This window comes from Balaenoptera physalus (genome assembly GCF_965194825.1).
Source record: "Balaenoptera physalus genome assembly, chromosome: 3".
Taxonomy (NCBI): Eukaryota; Metazoa; Chordata; class Mammalia; order Artiodactyla; family Balaenopteridae; genus Balaenoptera; species Balaenoptera physalus.
Genome location: NC_138890.1, coordinates 72,535,101 through 72,551,495, shown reverse-complemented (window position 1 = coordinate 72,551,495; position 16,395 = coordinate 72,535,101). Strand labels below are relative to the sequence as shown.

Here is a 16,395-nt window from a genome sequence, read left to right as displayed (position 1 = left end):
GATTAAAAAGAGTTATTAGTGGAGGACTTAGAAAATTAGGGTCATAGAGGTGTTGAAAATAATTTCCATTGCATGGCCTCAGATTGTTCATGTTGCTTTTAATCCACGTTATGAAGTAGTAATTGCCTGGTGAGAGGGAGAGATCTTTTAATCCCTACATTTAGTTGTTCTGCACTTACTCAGTGCTGGCATTGTGCTGGGCAGTGACGGAGCTAAAGTAAGGATCAGTCGGTCAAAGAGACTCTGGCCTCAAAGGGAGCCAGGGAGGAGACACACATAAAAAACGTGCCTGAGACACATGCAGAACAGAATGCTGTGGGCATTTGGAGGAGCGGGATATTGTTTCTACCAGAGGAGCTGTTTTTTGCTTCTGAAAGGAAATTTGTCTATTTGGTTTGAAATAATCTCTAAATTAGTACTTTCTGCTTATTGCTTTATATTCTGTATCAGATTTGGTGGGTTAGGGGTATATGATGCTTATTTTCCTACAAATGCCACCACAGTTAAATTGCTCCTGTCCAGTCTCCTTATTAGCAGTGTTATCTGAGACATTAGAGATATAATGGATGAAATATTGAAGCACTAAATTTTGGGTAAAGACCCAGGTATATCAGCATTGTTAAGCTCCTATATTGGGAATTGAGCCGAAAAGGCAGAAAGACTTTTAAGGTAATTCATAGCACATCAGCAAACTTCATGATGCTTTTCCTGTTTCATCAACTAGTTACTGGCAGGGTTTAGGTTTGAAATGAGATGCTTTGAGATGAGTCATGGTTCCTCATTTGTTTGTTCTAATTCACTAGATAAAACTGGCTATGGTCTGCTTCTTTTTTAGCTTGAGAATGCCAGACTGTCGTCAGAGATGAATACATCTACTGTCAATAGTGCCAGGGAAGAACTGATGGAAAGTCGTATGAGAATTGAGAGCCTCTCATCTCAGCTTTCTAATCTACAGAAAGAGGTAAGTAAGCATGGGAGTTGTACTTGAAGGCCACCTCCACCACGGTAGTCTACCTGCTCAGCTCTGCCTGAAATCACTTTTCAGAGAGGATAGTATTTTCCTGAATTCTGGTTTCACAGTGCTGTCCAGATTTTTTTCTATTCGTCATTTCATAAGCATCCTCTGAGCAGAGACTGTTGTTCCTGACCTAATTAATAGATTACTCAGAGCTGCCCTTGAGGGTGCAACCTGCTGGCTTATTCCTTGGGTTTACCCCAGAGCCCAGGTTTTCTGACCCATCCAGCAGCCTGATCTCCACATAGTGCTCTTTCCAACGTACTCTTTTTCATCACATTTAGAAACCATAATGAAGAAAAACCTGCAGAAATTCTGTGTGGGTGGTAAATGCTTTGTGTTTCTAGACAAATTCTTTCAGTGCTTAGAATACCCAATAGTTAGTGTTTTGGGAAGTAGCATCAATTTGCATCTTAGTTAAGAATTTAGTGACTCATTGATTCATTGGCACGCCTAACTGTTGAATGACTGTTACTAGTTGTGTTGATGGGTGCCTGTCAGTATGTGATGGTGCACTCTGGGTGCAGCGTAAGCAGGTGTGGACACTGCCTGAAATCTGGTTTTTAGTCTAAGGGTGATGTCGATGTGCACACAAAGTACATATACAACCATATAAGTACGCAGAATGTTTTGATAATCTACTCACCTTAATTACTTGGGAAGTAACTTCAGCTTCTGTTTTCCTTAAGGGAGGAAATTCTGTTGTTTTAAATTTTCCACGAGTAAACTTTTTTATTCGTGATTAAGCTTTCTTTTTCTTTTGTTTTTAGTAATGTCCTTTTCTGATTGTAAAACTGAAGACATTTATTGTAGGAATTTAGAAAGCAATGAGTTATGTAAAACAGGGTGATGTAAAAAAAGTTATTAAAAAACAGAAGTTCTTACAATGTCTGTCATGTGTACTTACTTTATTACTCACAACATAAATTTAAAAATTATTTTGGACCTATTTTGTCCTGATAGTATTTTGAAGTTTTCATGTAACCGTAGAGCTGGAAGGACAAGGACCTTTGAGTTCATTCAGTCTGACCACAGACCTGGGTGAGTTTAATGACCGGCCCAGAGAATGTAGGCTGATAAATGGGTTTCTTTCATAGTTCCCAGTTTTTCCCTTTACACCTCACTCTCTTCAAAGATTTTCTTTTAAAAATTTAACAATCTCACCACCTAGAGGGGTGGGATAGGGAGGGTGGGAGGGAAACGCAAGAGGGAGGAGATATGGGGATATATGTATATGTATAGCTGATTCACTTTGTTATAAAGCAGAAACTAACACACCATTGTAAAGCAATTATACTCCAATAAAGATGTTAAAAAAAAAAAACAATTTGGCCTTTCAGAGAACGCCTGTGAGAATAATTGCATTCTAGAAAAAAAGAAAAGAATTTAACAATCTCTTTTCCATTGCACCATTTAATAGGTACCTTTCCAAAAATAGGCCTGTCTGTTTTTACTCTGAGTTGACATTTACTACTTTTATCCATCTAATAAATCATATTCTAATTATCTCCTCTTCTTCAATTTTACAATTCCCTGTCTTTTGGGGGGTGGGGGGATGTGGCTGGTGCTTAATCCACTTGATTATGCTAGGTATGGATGTTTTACAGTTGAAGAGACTAAGACTTGCCTGTGGTTAAATAGTGGTAGGCTCTGAAATTTGGTAGCTACGTCTTCTGACTCAGGTCCAGGGCTGTTTCCCTGTTTGCCTGGTAATTATGTTCCCATCTTTGCAAGTTTTTTGGTTAACTTCGGGTTAGTGGTTTTAAAAAAATGTTAGGCAGGGCCCTGGGGGTTTTGAGGAGCTCACTCCTTAGGAAATAGGAGAGAAGCACCTCCTTCAGCCAGAATAGTTTTAAATTTCTCTCTAAATTTCAGGGGGATGGGGAATGATCCTTTCATCTATTCATTACTGGTATCAGATTTTATGATAAATAATATACCTTGAGGGATATCTTCTTTGGTTGATAAATTTTAACCTTAAAAAGATCACCAAAAAGAAAAAAGCCATATATTTTTTGTACTGTAGATCTTAATTGTATTTGTTGTGGAGTCTTAGTTTCGTCCTGCTGCATGTTAGGCCATAGAACTTCCTTTTTGGTTAAGTGACTCATGTTAGTGAAGTACTTCTTTAGTTTTACTTAAAATTGACATAGCCTTTATTTTTTATTTAAAAAATTTTTTTTAACATTTTTATTGGAGTATAATTGCTTTACAATGGTGTGTTAGTTTCTGCTTTATAACAAAGTGAATCAGCTATACATATACATATATCCCCATATCTTCTCCCTCTTGCGTCTCCCTCCCACCCTCCCTATCCCACCCCTCTAGGTGGTCACAAAGCACCGAGCTGATCTCCCTGTGCTATGCAGCCGCTTCCCACTAGTTATCTATTTTACATTTGGTAGTGTATATAAGTTCATGCCACTCTCTCACTTCATCCCAGCTTACCCTTCCCCCTCCCCGTGTCCTCAAGTCCATTCTCTAGTAGGTCTGTGTCTGTATTCCCGTCTTGCCACTAGGTTCTTCATGGCCTTTTTTTTTTTCCCTTAGATTCCGTATATATGTGTTAGCATACTGTATTTGTTTTTCTCTTTCTGACTTACTTCACTCTGTATGAGACTCTAACTCCATCCACCTCATTACAAATATCTCCATTTCATTTCTTTTTATGGCTGAGTAATATTCCATTGTATATATGTGCCACATCTTCTTTATCCATTCATCTGTCGATGGACATTTAGGTTGCTTCCATGTCCTGGCTATTGTAAATAGAGCTGCAATGAACATTTTGGTACATGACTCTTTTTGAACTATGGTTTTCTCAGGGTATATGCCCAGTAGTGGGATTGCTGGATCCTATGGTAGTTCTATTTGTAGTTTTTTAAGGAACCTCCATACTGTTCTCCATAGTGGCTGTATCAATTTACATTCCCACCAACAGTGCAAGAGTGTTCCCTTTCCTCCACACCCTCTCCAGCATTTATTGTTCCTAGATTTTTTTATGATGGCCATTCTGACCGGTGTGAGATGATATCTCATTGTAGTTTTGATTTGCATTTCTCTAATGATTAATGATGTTGAGCATTCTTTCATGTGTCTGTCGGCAATCTGTATATCTTTGGAGAAATGTCTATTTAGGTCTTCTGCCCATTTTTGGATTGGATTGTTCGTTTTTTTGTTATTGAGCTGCATGAGCTGCTTGTAAATCTTGGAGATTAATCCTTTGTCAGTTGCTTCATTTGCAAATATTTTCTCCCATTCTGAGGGTTGTCTTTTGGTCTTGTTTATGGTTTCCTTTGCTGTGCAAAAGCTTTTAAGTTTCATTAGGTCCCATTTGTTTATTTGTGTTCTTATTTCCATTTTTCTGGGAGCTGGGTCAAAAAGAATCTTGCTGTGATGTATGTCATAGAGTGTTCTGCCTATGTTTTCCTCTAAGAGTTTGATAGTGTCTGGTCTTACACTTAGGTCTTTAATACATTTTGAGTTTGTTTTTGTGCATGGTGTCAGGGAGTGTTCTAATTTCATACTTTTACATGTACCTGTCCAATTTTCCCAGCACCAGTTATTGAAGAGGCTGTCTTTTCTCCACTGTATATGCTTGCCTCCTTTATCAAAGATAAGGTGACCATATGTGCGTGGGTTTATCTCTGGGCTTTCTATCCTGTTCCATTGATCTATATTTCTGTTTTTGTGCCAGTACCAAACTGTCTTGATTACTGTAGCTTTGTAATATAGTCTGAAGTCAGGGAGCCTGATTCCCCCAGCTCCATTTTTCGTTCTCAAGATTGCTTTGGCTATTCGGGGTCTTTTGTGTTTCCATACAAATTGTGAAATTTTTTGTTCTAGTTCTGTGAAAAATGCCAGTGGTAGTTTGATAGGGATTGCATTGAATCTGTAGATTGCTTTGGGTAGTAGAGTCATTTTCACAATGTTGATTCTTCCAATCCAGGAACATGGTATATCTCTCCATCTATTTGTATCATCTTTAATTTCTTTCATCAGTGTCTTATAATTTTCTTCATACAGGTCTTTTGTCTCCTTAGGTAGGTTTATTCCTAGATATTTTATTCTTTTTGTTGCAATGGTAAACGGGAGTGTTTTCTTAATTTCACTTTCAGATTTTTCGTCATTAGTGTATAGAAATGCAAGAGGTTTCTGTGCATTAATTTTGTATCCTGCTACTTTACCAAATTCATTGATTAGCTCTAGGAGTTTTCTGGTAGCATCTTTAGGATTCTCTATGTATAGTATCATGTCATCTGCAAATAGTGACAGCTTTACTTCTTCTTTTCCGATTTGGATTCCTTTTATTTCTTTGTCTTCTCTGATTGCTGTGGCTAACACTTCCAAAACTATGTTGAATAATAGTGGTGAGAGTGGGCAACCTTGTCTTGTTCCTGATCTTAGTGGAAATGGTTTCAGTTTTTCACCATTGAGGACAATGTTGGCTGTGGGTTTGTCATATATGGCCTTTATTATGTTGAGGAAAGTTCCCTCTATGCCTACTTTCTGCAGGGCTTTAATCATAAATGGGTGTTGAATTTTGTCGAAAGCTTTCTCTGCATCTATTGAGATGATCATATGGTTTTTCTCCTTCAATTTGTTAATATGGTGTATCACGTTGATTGATTTGCGTATATTGAAGAATCCTTGCATTCCTGGGATAAACCCCACTTGATCATGGTGTATGATCCTTTTAATGTGCTGTTGGATTCTGTTTGCTAGTATTCTGTTGAGGATTTTTGCATCTATGTTCATCAGTGATATTGGCCTGTAGTTTTCTTTCTTTGTGACATCTTTGTCTGGTTTTGGTATCAGGGTGATGGTGGCCTCGTAGAATGAGTTTGGGAGTGTTCCTCCCTCTGCAGTATTTTGGAAGAGTTTGAGAAGGATAGGTGTTAGCTCTTCTCTAAATGTTTGATAGAATTCACCTGTGAAGCCATCTGGTCCTGGGCTTTTGTTTGTTGGAAGGTTTTTAATCACAGTTTCAATTTTAGTGCTTGTGATTGGTCTGTTCATATTTTCTATTTCTTCCTGGTTCAGTCTCGGCAGTTTGTGCATTTCTAAGAATCTGTCCATTTCTTCCAGGTTGTCCATTTTATTGGCATAGAGTTGCTTGTAGTAATCTCTCATGATCTTTTGTATTTCTGCAGTGTCAGTGGTTACTTCTCCTTTTTCATTTCTAATTCTATTGATTTGAGTCTTCTCCCTTTTTCTCTTGATGAGTCTGGCTAATGGTTTATCAATTTTGTTTATCTTCTCAAAGAACCAGCTTTTAGTTTCATTGATTTTTGCTATTGTTTCCTTCATTTCTTTTTCATTTATTTCTGACCTAATCTTTATGATTTCTTTCCTTCTGCGGGCTTTGGGGTTTTTTTGTTCTTCTTTCTCTCATTGCTTTAGGTGTAAGGTTAGGTTGTTTATTCGAGATGTTTCCTGTTTCTTGAGGTAGGCTTGTATTGCTATAAACTTCCCTCTTAGCACTGCTTTTGCTGCGTCCCATAGGTTTTGGGTCGTCGTATCTCCGTTGTCATTTGTTTCTAGGTATTTTTTGATTTCCCCTTTGATTTCTTCAGTGATCACTTCGTTATTAAGTAGTGTATCGTGTAGCCTCCATGTGTTTGTATTTTTTTACAGATCTTTTCCTGTAATTGATATCTAATCTCATAGCGTTGTGGTCGGAAAAGATACTTGATACGATTTCAATTTTCTTAAATTTACCCACGCTTGATTTGTGACCCAAGATATGATCTATCCTGGAGAATGTTCCATGAGCACTTGAGAAAAATGTGTATTCTGTTGTTTTTGGGTGGAATGTCCTATAAATATCAATTAAGTCCATCTTGTTTAATGTATCATTTAAAGCTTGTGTTTCCTTATTTATTTTCATTTTGGATGATCTGTCCATTGGTGAAAGTGGGGTGTTAAAGTCCCCTACTATGATTGTGTTGCTGTCGATTTCCCCTTTTATGGCTGTTAGTACTTGCCTTATGTATTGAGGTGCTCCTATGTTGGGTGCATAAATATTTACAATTGTTATACCTTCCTCTTGGATCGATCCCTTGATCATTATATAGTGTCCTTCTTTGTCTCTTATAATATTCTTTATTTTAAAGTCTATTTTGTCTGATGTGAGAATTGCTACTCCAGCTTTCTTTTGATTTCCATTTGCATGGAATATCTTTTTCCATCCCCTCGCTTTCAGTCTGTATGTGTCCCTAGGTCTGAAGTGGGTCTCTTGTAGACAGCATATATATGGGTCTTGTTTCTGTATCCATTCAGCCAGTCTGTGTCTTTTGGTGGGAGCATTTAATCCATTTACATTCAAGGTAATTATCGATATGTATGTTCCTATTCCCATTTTCTTAAATGTTTTGGGTTTGTTATTGTAGGTGTTTTCCTTCTCTTGTGTTTCTTGCCTAGAGAAGTTCCTTTAGCACTTGTTGTAAAGCTGGTTTGGTGGTGCTGAACTCTCTCAGCTTTTGCTTGTCTGTAAAGGTTTTAATTTCTCCATCACATCTGAATGAGATCCTTGCTGGGTAGAGTAATCTTGGTTGTAGGTTTTTCTCCTTCATCACTTTAAGTATATCCTGCCACTCCCTTCTGGCTTGCAGAGTTTCTGCTGAAAGATCAGATGTTAACCTTATGGGGATTCTCTTGTGTGTTATTTGTTGTTTTTCCCTTGCTGCTTTTAATATGTTTTCTTTATATTTAATTTTTGACATTTTGATTAATATGTGTCTTGGCGTGTTTCTCCTTGGGTTTATCCTGTATGGGACTCTCTGTGCTTCCTGAACTTGATTAACTATTTCCTTTCCCATATTAGGGAAGTTTTCAACTATAATCTCTTCAAATATTTTCTCAGTCCCTTTCTTTTTCTCTTCTTCTTCTGGGACCCCTGTAATTCGAATGTTGGTGCGTTTTATGTTGTCCCAGAGGTCTCTAAGACTGTCCTCAATTCTTTTCATTCTTTTTTCTTTATTCTACTCTGCGTTAGTTTTTTCCACTATTTTATCTTCCAGGTCCCTTATCCGTTCTTCTCCCTCAGTTATTCTGCTATTGATTCCTTCTAGAGAATTTTAAATTTCATTTATTGTGTTGTTCATCATTGTTTGTTTTGCTCTTTAGTTTTTCTAGGTCTTTGTTAAACATTTTTTGTATTTTCTCCATTCCGTTTCTAAGATTTTGGATCATCTTTACTATCATTCCTCTGAATTCGTTTTCAGGTAGACTGCCTATTTCCTCTTCGTTTGGTCCGGTGGGTTTTCACCTTGCTCCTTCATCTGCTGTGTGGTTTTCTGTCTTCTCATTTTGCTTAGCTTACTGTGTTTGGGGGTCTCCTTTTCACAGGCTGCAGGCTCGTAGTTCCCGTTGTTTTTGGTGTCTGCTCCCAGTGGCTAAGGTTGGTTCAGTGGGTTGTGCAGGCTTCCTGGTGGAGGGGACTAGTGCCTGTGTTCTGGTCAGTGAGGCTGGATTTTGTCTTTCTGGGGGGCAGATCCACATCCAGTGGTGTGTTTTGGGATGTCTGTGAACTTACTATGATTTTAGGCAGCCTCTCTGCTAATGGGTGGGGTTGTGTTCCTGTCTTGCTAGTTGTTTGGCATAGGGTGTCCATCACTGGAGCTTGCTGGTCGTTGAGTGGAGCTGGGTCTTAGCGTTGAGATGGTGATCTCTGGGAGAGCTTTTGCTGTTTGATAATACGTGGAGCCGGGAGGTCTCTTGTGGACCAATGTCCTGAACTTGGCTCTCCCACCTCAGAGGCAAAGGCCTGACACCCGGCTGGAGCACCAAGACCCTGTCAGCCACACGGGTCAGAGGAAAAGGGAGAAAAAAGGAAAGAAAGAGAAAGTGGTGGGGGGCGGTGGTGGTGGTGTGATCAATTGGGAGATTGGGATTGACGTATATACACTAATATGTATAAAATGGATAACTAAGACGAACCTGCTGTATAAAAAAATAAATAAAATAAAATTCAAAAATTCAAAAAAAAGGAAAAAAATAAAGTTATTAAAATAAAAATAAAGAAATTATTAAAAATAACATAAAATTTTAAAAAAAGAAAGAAAGAAGAGAGCAACCAAACCAAAAAACAAATCCACCAATGATAACACGCGTTAAAAACTATACTAATAAAAAAAACAAAAGAAAGAAAAAACAGACAGACAGAATCCTAGGACAAATGATAAAAGCAAAGCTGTACAGACAAAATCTCACGAAGAAGCATACACATACACAGAAAAAGATAAAAAGGAAAATATTGTATATATCTATATATTAAAAAAAAAGGAAGAGAGCAACCAAATCAGTAAACAAATCTACCAATGATAATAAACTCTAAATAGTAAACTAAGATAAATGTAAAACCAGAAAAAAAATTAGGTGTAGAAAGCATACCCCAAGTCTACAGTTGCTCCTGATGTCCACCGCCTCAATTTTGGGATGATTCGTCGTCTATTCAGGTATTCCACAGATGCAGGGTACAACAAGTTGATTGTGGAGATTTAATCCGCTGCTCATGACGCTTCTGGGGGAAATTTCGCTTTCTTTTCTTTGTTTGCACAGCTCCTGGGGTTCAGCTTTGGAGTTGGCCCTGCCTCTGCGTGTAGGTCGCCTGAAGGTGTCGGTTCTTTGCTCAGACAGGACAGGGTTAAAGTAGCAGCTGATTCGGGGGTTCTGGGTCACTCAGGCGGGCGGAGGGAGGGGTACGGATGCAGGGCGAGCCTGCGGCGGCAGAGGCCAGCGTGACATTGCAACAGCCTGAGACGTGCCGTGTGTTCTCCCGGGGAAGTTGTCCCTGGATCTCGGGACCCTGGCAGTGGCAGGCTGCACAGGCTCCCGGGAGGGGCGGTGTGGATAGTGTCCTGTACTTGCACACAAGCTTCTTGGTGGCTGCAGCAGCAGCCTTAGCGTCTCATGCCCGTCTCTGGTGTCCGCGCTGATCGCCGCGGCTCGCGCCCGTCTCTGGAGCTCGTTTAGGTGGTGCCCTGAATCCCCTCTCCTCACGCACTGTGAAACAGTGGTCCCTTGCCTCTTAGGCAGGTCCAGACTTTTTCCCGGACTCCCTCCCAGCTAGCTGTGGTGCACTAGCCCCCTTCAGGCTGTGTTCACGCAGCCATCCCCAGTCCTCTCCCTGGGGTCTGACCTCTGAAGCCCTATCCTCAGCTCCCAGACCCCACCTGCCCCGGGGGGTGAGCAGACAAGCCTCTCGGGCTGGTGAGTGCTGGTCGGCACTGATTCTCTGTGCAGGAATCTCTCTGCTTTGCCCTCTGCACCCCTGTTGCCGCGCTCTTCTCTGTGGCTCCAAAGCTTCCCCCCTGACCCACCTCCCCGACTCTCCCAGTGAAGGGGCTTCCTAGTGTGTGGAAACTTTTCCTCCTTCACAGCTCCCTCCCAGAGGTGCAGGTCCTGTCCCTATTCTTTTGTCTCTGTTTTTTCTGTTTTCTTTTGCCCTACCCAGGTATGTGGGGAATTTCTTGCCTTTTCGGAAGTCTGAGGTCTTCTGCCAGTGTTCAGTAGGTGTTCTGTAGGAGTTGTTCCACGTGTAGATGTATTTCTGATGTATTTGTGGGGAGGAAGGTGATCTCCGTGTCTTACTCCTCTGCCATCTTGAAGATCTTCCTGACATAGCCTTTAAAATGCTGACTTAGAAAATATTTTTTAAGATATATATATGATAGTGGTATTATGTTTTGGAATTAGGAGTTTCATACATTGCTTATAGCATTTCTTTCATTTCTATCTAGATGTTTGACTTTGGCCAAATTAATTGATTGGTCAGAGACAGAGTGGCAAAAGAGTCTCCAGTGGCACTTGAAAGCACCTCTACTTTTTGTTTTTCTAACACCTGAACTCTGGAAACTTCTGTTGCAGCTAGATCATAATAAACTGGTACAAGTATGTTACATACTTTAAAACAAAGAAAACCCAAGACCATTAGAAACCAGTTAGTAAAATATTAACTGTATCTGCCTGTAGAGTTACAGGCAGAATCTTAACAGATAGTTTAGTTAGACCTCTTCATTTTCCTAACGTGGATACCAGTTTAGTGAGGTATGTTACAGTTAATGGCAGAATCAGGAAGAAGAATCTAGGTCTATCTCTCATGTTGTGTTCTTTGTATTTCACTACAAAGCAGGTGTAGAGCAGCTATTTAAACTACATTTAACTATTTCTATTTAAAATACAAAACGACTCAGAGTAACTTTAAAACTTATTTATACCTAGATTGTGATTTTTCCTTCTTAAAGAACTCTATAACATCAAAGGCGGACAAATAGAGACATTTTGGTGTTTACAAATTGAGGCTCAGAAGTTAAGTCTGAATCTTGGGTGGTTTATGTCCCTTTAGATTCCACCTTGTTGCCCATCTGTCTTTCTCCCACATGGGAGATAAAAGTGAAGAGATTGATTGAAGAGGAGACGTTTTATTTATTTTTTTGGCCACACCGCGTGGCCTGCGGGATGTTAGTTCCCCGACCAGGGATCAAACCCATGCCCCCTGCATTGGAAGTGAGGAATCCTAACCACTGGACCGCCAGGGAGTTCCCAAAGAGGACACATTTTACACTTCTTATATTTTCTTCCTCCAAAAAAATAATAAGCCTGAGAGGGAGAAAAAATGGATTTCTCAGTTTATAGCCAGTTTTTTTGCAAATGCAGTTAAATGCAAGTTCTCTGAGGCAGGATTTTGTTTAGTATTACTCTTGAGATGAATGCCTGCTTCTGATATAGAATGTCTCTGGATTTTAATAAATTGATTGGTTGATTTTTTTTTTAATTAAAAAAAGTTTTTGGCTGTGTTGGGTCTTCGTTGCTGCGCGGGCTTTCTCTAGTTGCAGTGAGCGGCGGCTACTCTTCATTGCAGTGTGCAGGCTTGCCAATGTGGTGGCTTCTCTTGTTGCGGAGCATGGTTTCTAGGCACGTGGGCTTCAGTAGTTGCAGCATGCGGACCCTAGAGCTTGCTGTCTTCAGTAGTTGCGGCGTGTGGGCTCAGTAGTTGCGGCGTGCAGGTTCTAGGGTGCACCGGCTTCAGTAGTTGTGGTGTGCGGGCTCTAGAGCACAGGCTCAGTAGTTGTGGTGCACGGGCTTAGTTGCTCCGTGGCATGTGGGATCTTCCCCGACCAGGGATTGAAGCCCCCTGCATTAGCAGGCGGATTTTTAACCACTGCGCCACCAGGGAAGTCCCTGGTTGATTATTTTTTAAATAACCTTTTTATTTTGGCATAATTGTAGATTTACAGAAAAGTTAGAAAGCTGGTACAGACAGTTCCCCTATCTCCCTCCCTGAGTTTTCCCCCATTGTTAGCATCTTAGGTGACTGTGGTTCATTTGTCAAAACTAAGACACTGACATTGGTACGTTACTATCAACTAGACTCTAGGCTGTTTGGATTTTACCAGATTTTCTATTACTGTAGTTTTTGTGTTTTGGGATACCACAGGTCTCTGTAAGTCTCCTGTGGTCTGTGACAGTTTCTTAGGCTTTCTTTGTTTTTCATGACCTTGACAGTCTTGAGAAGAACTGGCCAGGTGTCCTGTAGACTGTCCCCCAATCTAAGTTTGTCTGGTGCTTTTCTCATGATCAGCCTGGGGTTACGGATTTTAAGTGCCCTTCTTGTTACATCATATCAGGGATTACGTGACATACACACAACGTCACTGGTGATGTTAACCCTCATCATTGATTAAGACGGTGTTTGCCAGGTTTCTCCACTGTTAAGTTACTATTTTTGCCTTTCCATACTCTGTTCTTGGGAAGCAAGTCACTAAGTCCATCCCACTCTCAAGGGTAAAGGGCAGGAATTTAGCTCCACATCCTGAAGAAAGTATTTACCTTTGTTAAATGGAATTCTTTTGTAAAGATTCATCTTTTTTTCCCCCTATTTGTATATTTATTTATTCATTCATTTGTTTATATCAGTATGGACTCATGGAAATGTTTTTATAATATGGGCTGTAATCAAATACTACATTGTTTTATTGGCTCAGATTGTTCTAGCTTTGGCTATAAGGAGTTCTGTCAGATTGGCTACCATGTTCCCCCTTTTTTTGAGCACTTCTTTACTTTCTGGTTCTATAAGATGCTCTAGTCTCATCTTGTATTTTCCCTGCTCCAGCAGTAGAATCAGCTATTTCTGCAAGTGGCCCTCGTTCTTTTTATTGGAGAGTGGCATCTAGAAATTAAGATCTGGGCACTGAGTATGCTCATTGGTATTGGGGTGTCATTGCTTCTAGGCCTGCTTGTGGGCAGAGCTAGGTAATAAATGTGTATATGCTAACCCATGTTTACACATTTATCTGTAATTGTATCTGTGTCCACTTGTGTTTATAGTAAGGTAACCAAGAGTTTATACATATGTCTCTGACTCTAACCCTGTACCACTGGGTTCACTTTAGGCTTCCTTCCTTGCTTACCTGTAACTGCTCTCTGAGAGTAAGAAACCTGGTTTCTGCCATCCCGTTTACCTATTCGTCCAGCCCCAGTATACATGCAAAGCAGTTTCAAATTTTTTAATCTGTACCCCTGTGAGAAATAAATTCACTAACCTGGAGTGTAGTGTTTCTGCATAACATAGAGCTCCTTTTTATCTTTAGCCTTCTCGATTTAACTTTTGCACAGTATGTGCCCTTTCTCTCCTGCTTTGATGCGCAGGTACTTGTGATTTAAGGGCCTAAGCTATACATCAGTCTTTCTGAGTTGATTACCTTTGTAATTTTCTGAGGTTATGGAGATGAATTCTGTCTTGGAGAAATACAGATGAATAATACCTAGTGAACCACAGCGTTTCTAAGATGAACCTTCTGGTATAGGATGTGTGATTTTTCATTTTTTTAATACCAAATATGAAGTTTCTATGTTTACAATAATATTTCCAGACTACCGTATATCATATAGTCTTTGCATGCTGATTGAGCGTGGGAAAGAACAACAGTTCTAAAGTGGTAACCGGAATCACTTTTCTTCAGTTTCTGAATAGTTGCAGCAATTCTCCATAAGATACTAGGTTTCTTTTGTCAATGAGTTTTCTATCTTTTAATTCTTTACTTTTGTTACTTTATACTTTTGAGCTAAACGGTTTGTAGGGGAGCCAGACTTGACTTTTACTAAAACCACAGCTTACAATTTTGTTTTATTTGGTCAAGTAAAGAAAAATTATATGTACATTTATGACACATTTGATGAATATATCTTTTTCTAGCCTTTTTATAAGATAAAACTTTCCTGAGGGCTGTATCTTGTATTGGAGAAATTTTGGTTTTTAATTTCTTAAAATAAAAATTTTCTTGGATTCTGGTGTCAGAGATTGGATTTGTTCCAGTCCAGGAAATAGTTTAGAATAGCTGCCTTGTGCTAATGTTGGAATGTTCCTAGAAAGTAAATGTGTTCCCTTGAATCTTAAGTCTAGAGCATGTTTGGAGAGGATTCAAGAGTTGGAGGACTTGCTTGCTAAAGAAAGAGACAACTCTCGCCGCATGCTGTCTGACAAAGAGAGAGAGATGGCGGAAATCCGGGATCAGATGCAGCAACAGCTGAACGATTATGAACAACTTCTTGATGTAAAGTTGGCCCTGGACATGGAAATCAGTGCGTACAGGAAGCTCTTAGAAGGCGAAGAAGAGAGGTGAGTAACTTAGTTGTCACCCTACCTCATAGTCCGCTTTTTGCCCCCATCCTTTCTATTTAAAGAAAAGTAAATAGGTTTTTTGGTTTTTTTTAACAATTAAGGCAACTTTAAATATTTTCTTGTTTCTTTTAATACCTAGCTGTAGAGATAGGTAGTAATAGATCATACTTTTACCTCAACAGTAGAAGATGTTCAAGCAGTCTTATTATTTTAAATGCTGAACTCTGTCAGGATAGAGTTGAACTGTGTCAGGATAGAGTCTTTCCTTTGAGATTTAAAATGATAATTTTAATATGTTGCAAAATATCAGATTTGCTGAAAGAGACTTTATACTTATTTTTCAAATCTGGTTAGTGTATTAATCCTTTTATACCTTTTCTGAGAAAAAAGTTCCAAAGGGAAAGTGCCTTATTTAGAATAAAAGCCATTTAATTTCAGTATTGTATACATTGTGATTGTAATTTTGTAAAAAGAAAATGCAGGTATGAAAAACTTAAGGAAAGTATACTGAATGTAACAGGGGTTGTGGTAGGGTGGTGGTAGATGACATGTTCACCCCAATGTCCTCCCCTCATCTCCCCACCCCCTGGTTTTCCAAACTTCCTGCATTATGGTTATAGTCTATTCCTACCTCAAACATTCAAATAATACTTTTTTAAAGAGAAAAAAAAGTATTACGACAGTAGGCATTGTAGCACAAATAAGTTTCTCTTCGTTAAGATGTATGTTGGCTTTGTCTAACAGATTGTCATTAATGTTTTGCTTTAGTAATGCATGTGCAGGATATTAATATCCTTTTTTTTAAGGTAGGAAGGGCATATGCGTTTCATAATTGGAGTGTTTTATTCCTCCATGTAGATTGAAGCTCTCTCCGAGCCCTTCTTCCCGTGTGACAGTATCACGCGCATCCTCGAGTCGCAGCGTGCGTACAACCAGAGGGAAGCGGAAGAGAGTGGACGTGGAAGAATCCGAGGCCAGCAGTAGTGTCAGCATCTCTCATTCTGCCTCAGCCACTGGGAATGTCTGCATTGAAGAGATAGATGTCGATGGGAAATTTATCCGCTTGAAGAACACTTCCGAACAGGTGGAAACACAGACCCCTTTTTGTCCAGCATGGCTTTGCTGATTGGTGTCTTGCAATTTTAATAACTCCTCAGCCTTTATTTGGATTCAGTCTTCGTGGAATAAGAGTTTCCCTCTCCTTTTTAACCTAAATTCATGAAGTGTAGTATAAATTTAAATAGGAGGAGGAAGAGGGATGGTGCGCTTAGTAGTTTAAAGATTTTATTCTTTAGCTCTTCTTTAGAGAGCGAGGGCTTTTTTTCACATCTGGTCATTTTGTCACTGTGGCCTTCCTAAGGATGAATTATTAATATTCCCTGTCCTAGCCAGATTTGTGAAGAAGTTAGATTATGGGTATAGATGGTAGATATTCTTTCCCAGCTGTTAATTTTATGGAAGGAAGGAAGTATGAGCCCAGAGTCGGACACGTGTAGGGAGTGTTTTTCTCTCTAAATAAATGAATGAATAGTACTGATTTAATTTATATCAAGACTAGTATGAAGCCCTATATTGAAATTATTTGTTTAAAAGTAAACATAAAATATTCATAGCAGGGAATCCTGAACTTTTGCGCTGGAGCTTTCGAGAGCTCAGTAGTGGAGGTCTTGGGAAGACCCTGGCTAGGCATCATTGAGCTGGGGTCGTGAAGGGGTTATCAGGTGATGCCAGAGGAAGGCAGGTCTGGGGTGTAGTG

General features: G+C 39.5%; 1 protein-coding gene across 2 annotated transcripts in view; it reads left to right on the top strand.

The window, feature by feature from the left end:
- LMNB1 (lamin B1) overlaps positions 1-16,395 on the top strand; it is a gene marked incomplete at its 5' end in the record, with an annotated part of 66,373 nt that overhangs the window by 36,673 nt on the left and 13,305 nt on the right. For both annotated transcript variants that reach the window (XM_082457868.1, XM_082457867.1), the window contains 3 exons: positions 836-961; positions 14,416-14,636; positions 15,498-15,723. In XM_082457868.1, coding sequence (XP_082313994.1) covers positions 836-961; positions 14,416-14,636; positions 15,498-15,723 — 573 coding nt within the window. The remainder of the gene's footprint in view (positions 1-835; positions 962-14,415; positions 14,637-15,497; positions 15,724-16,395) is intronic.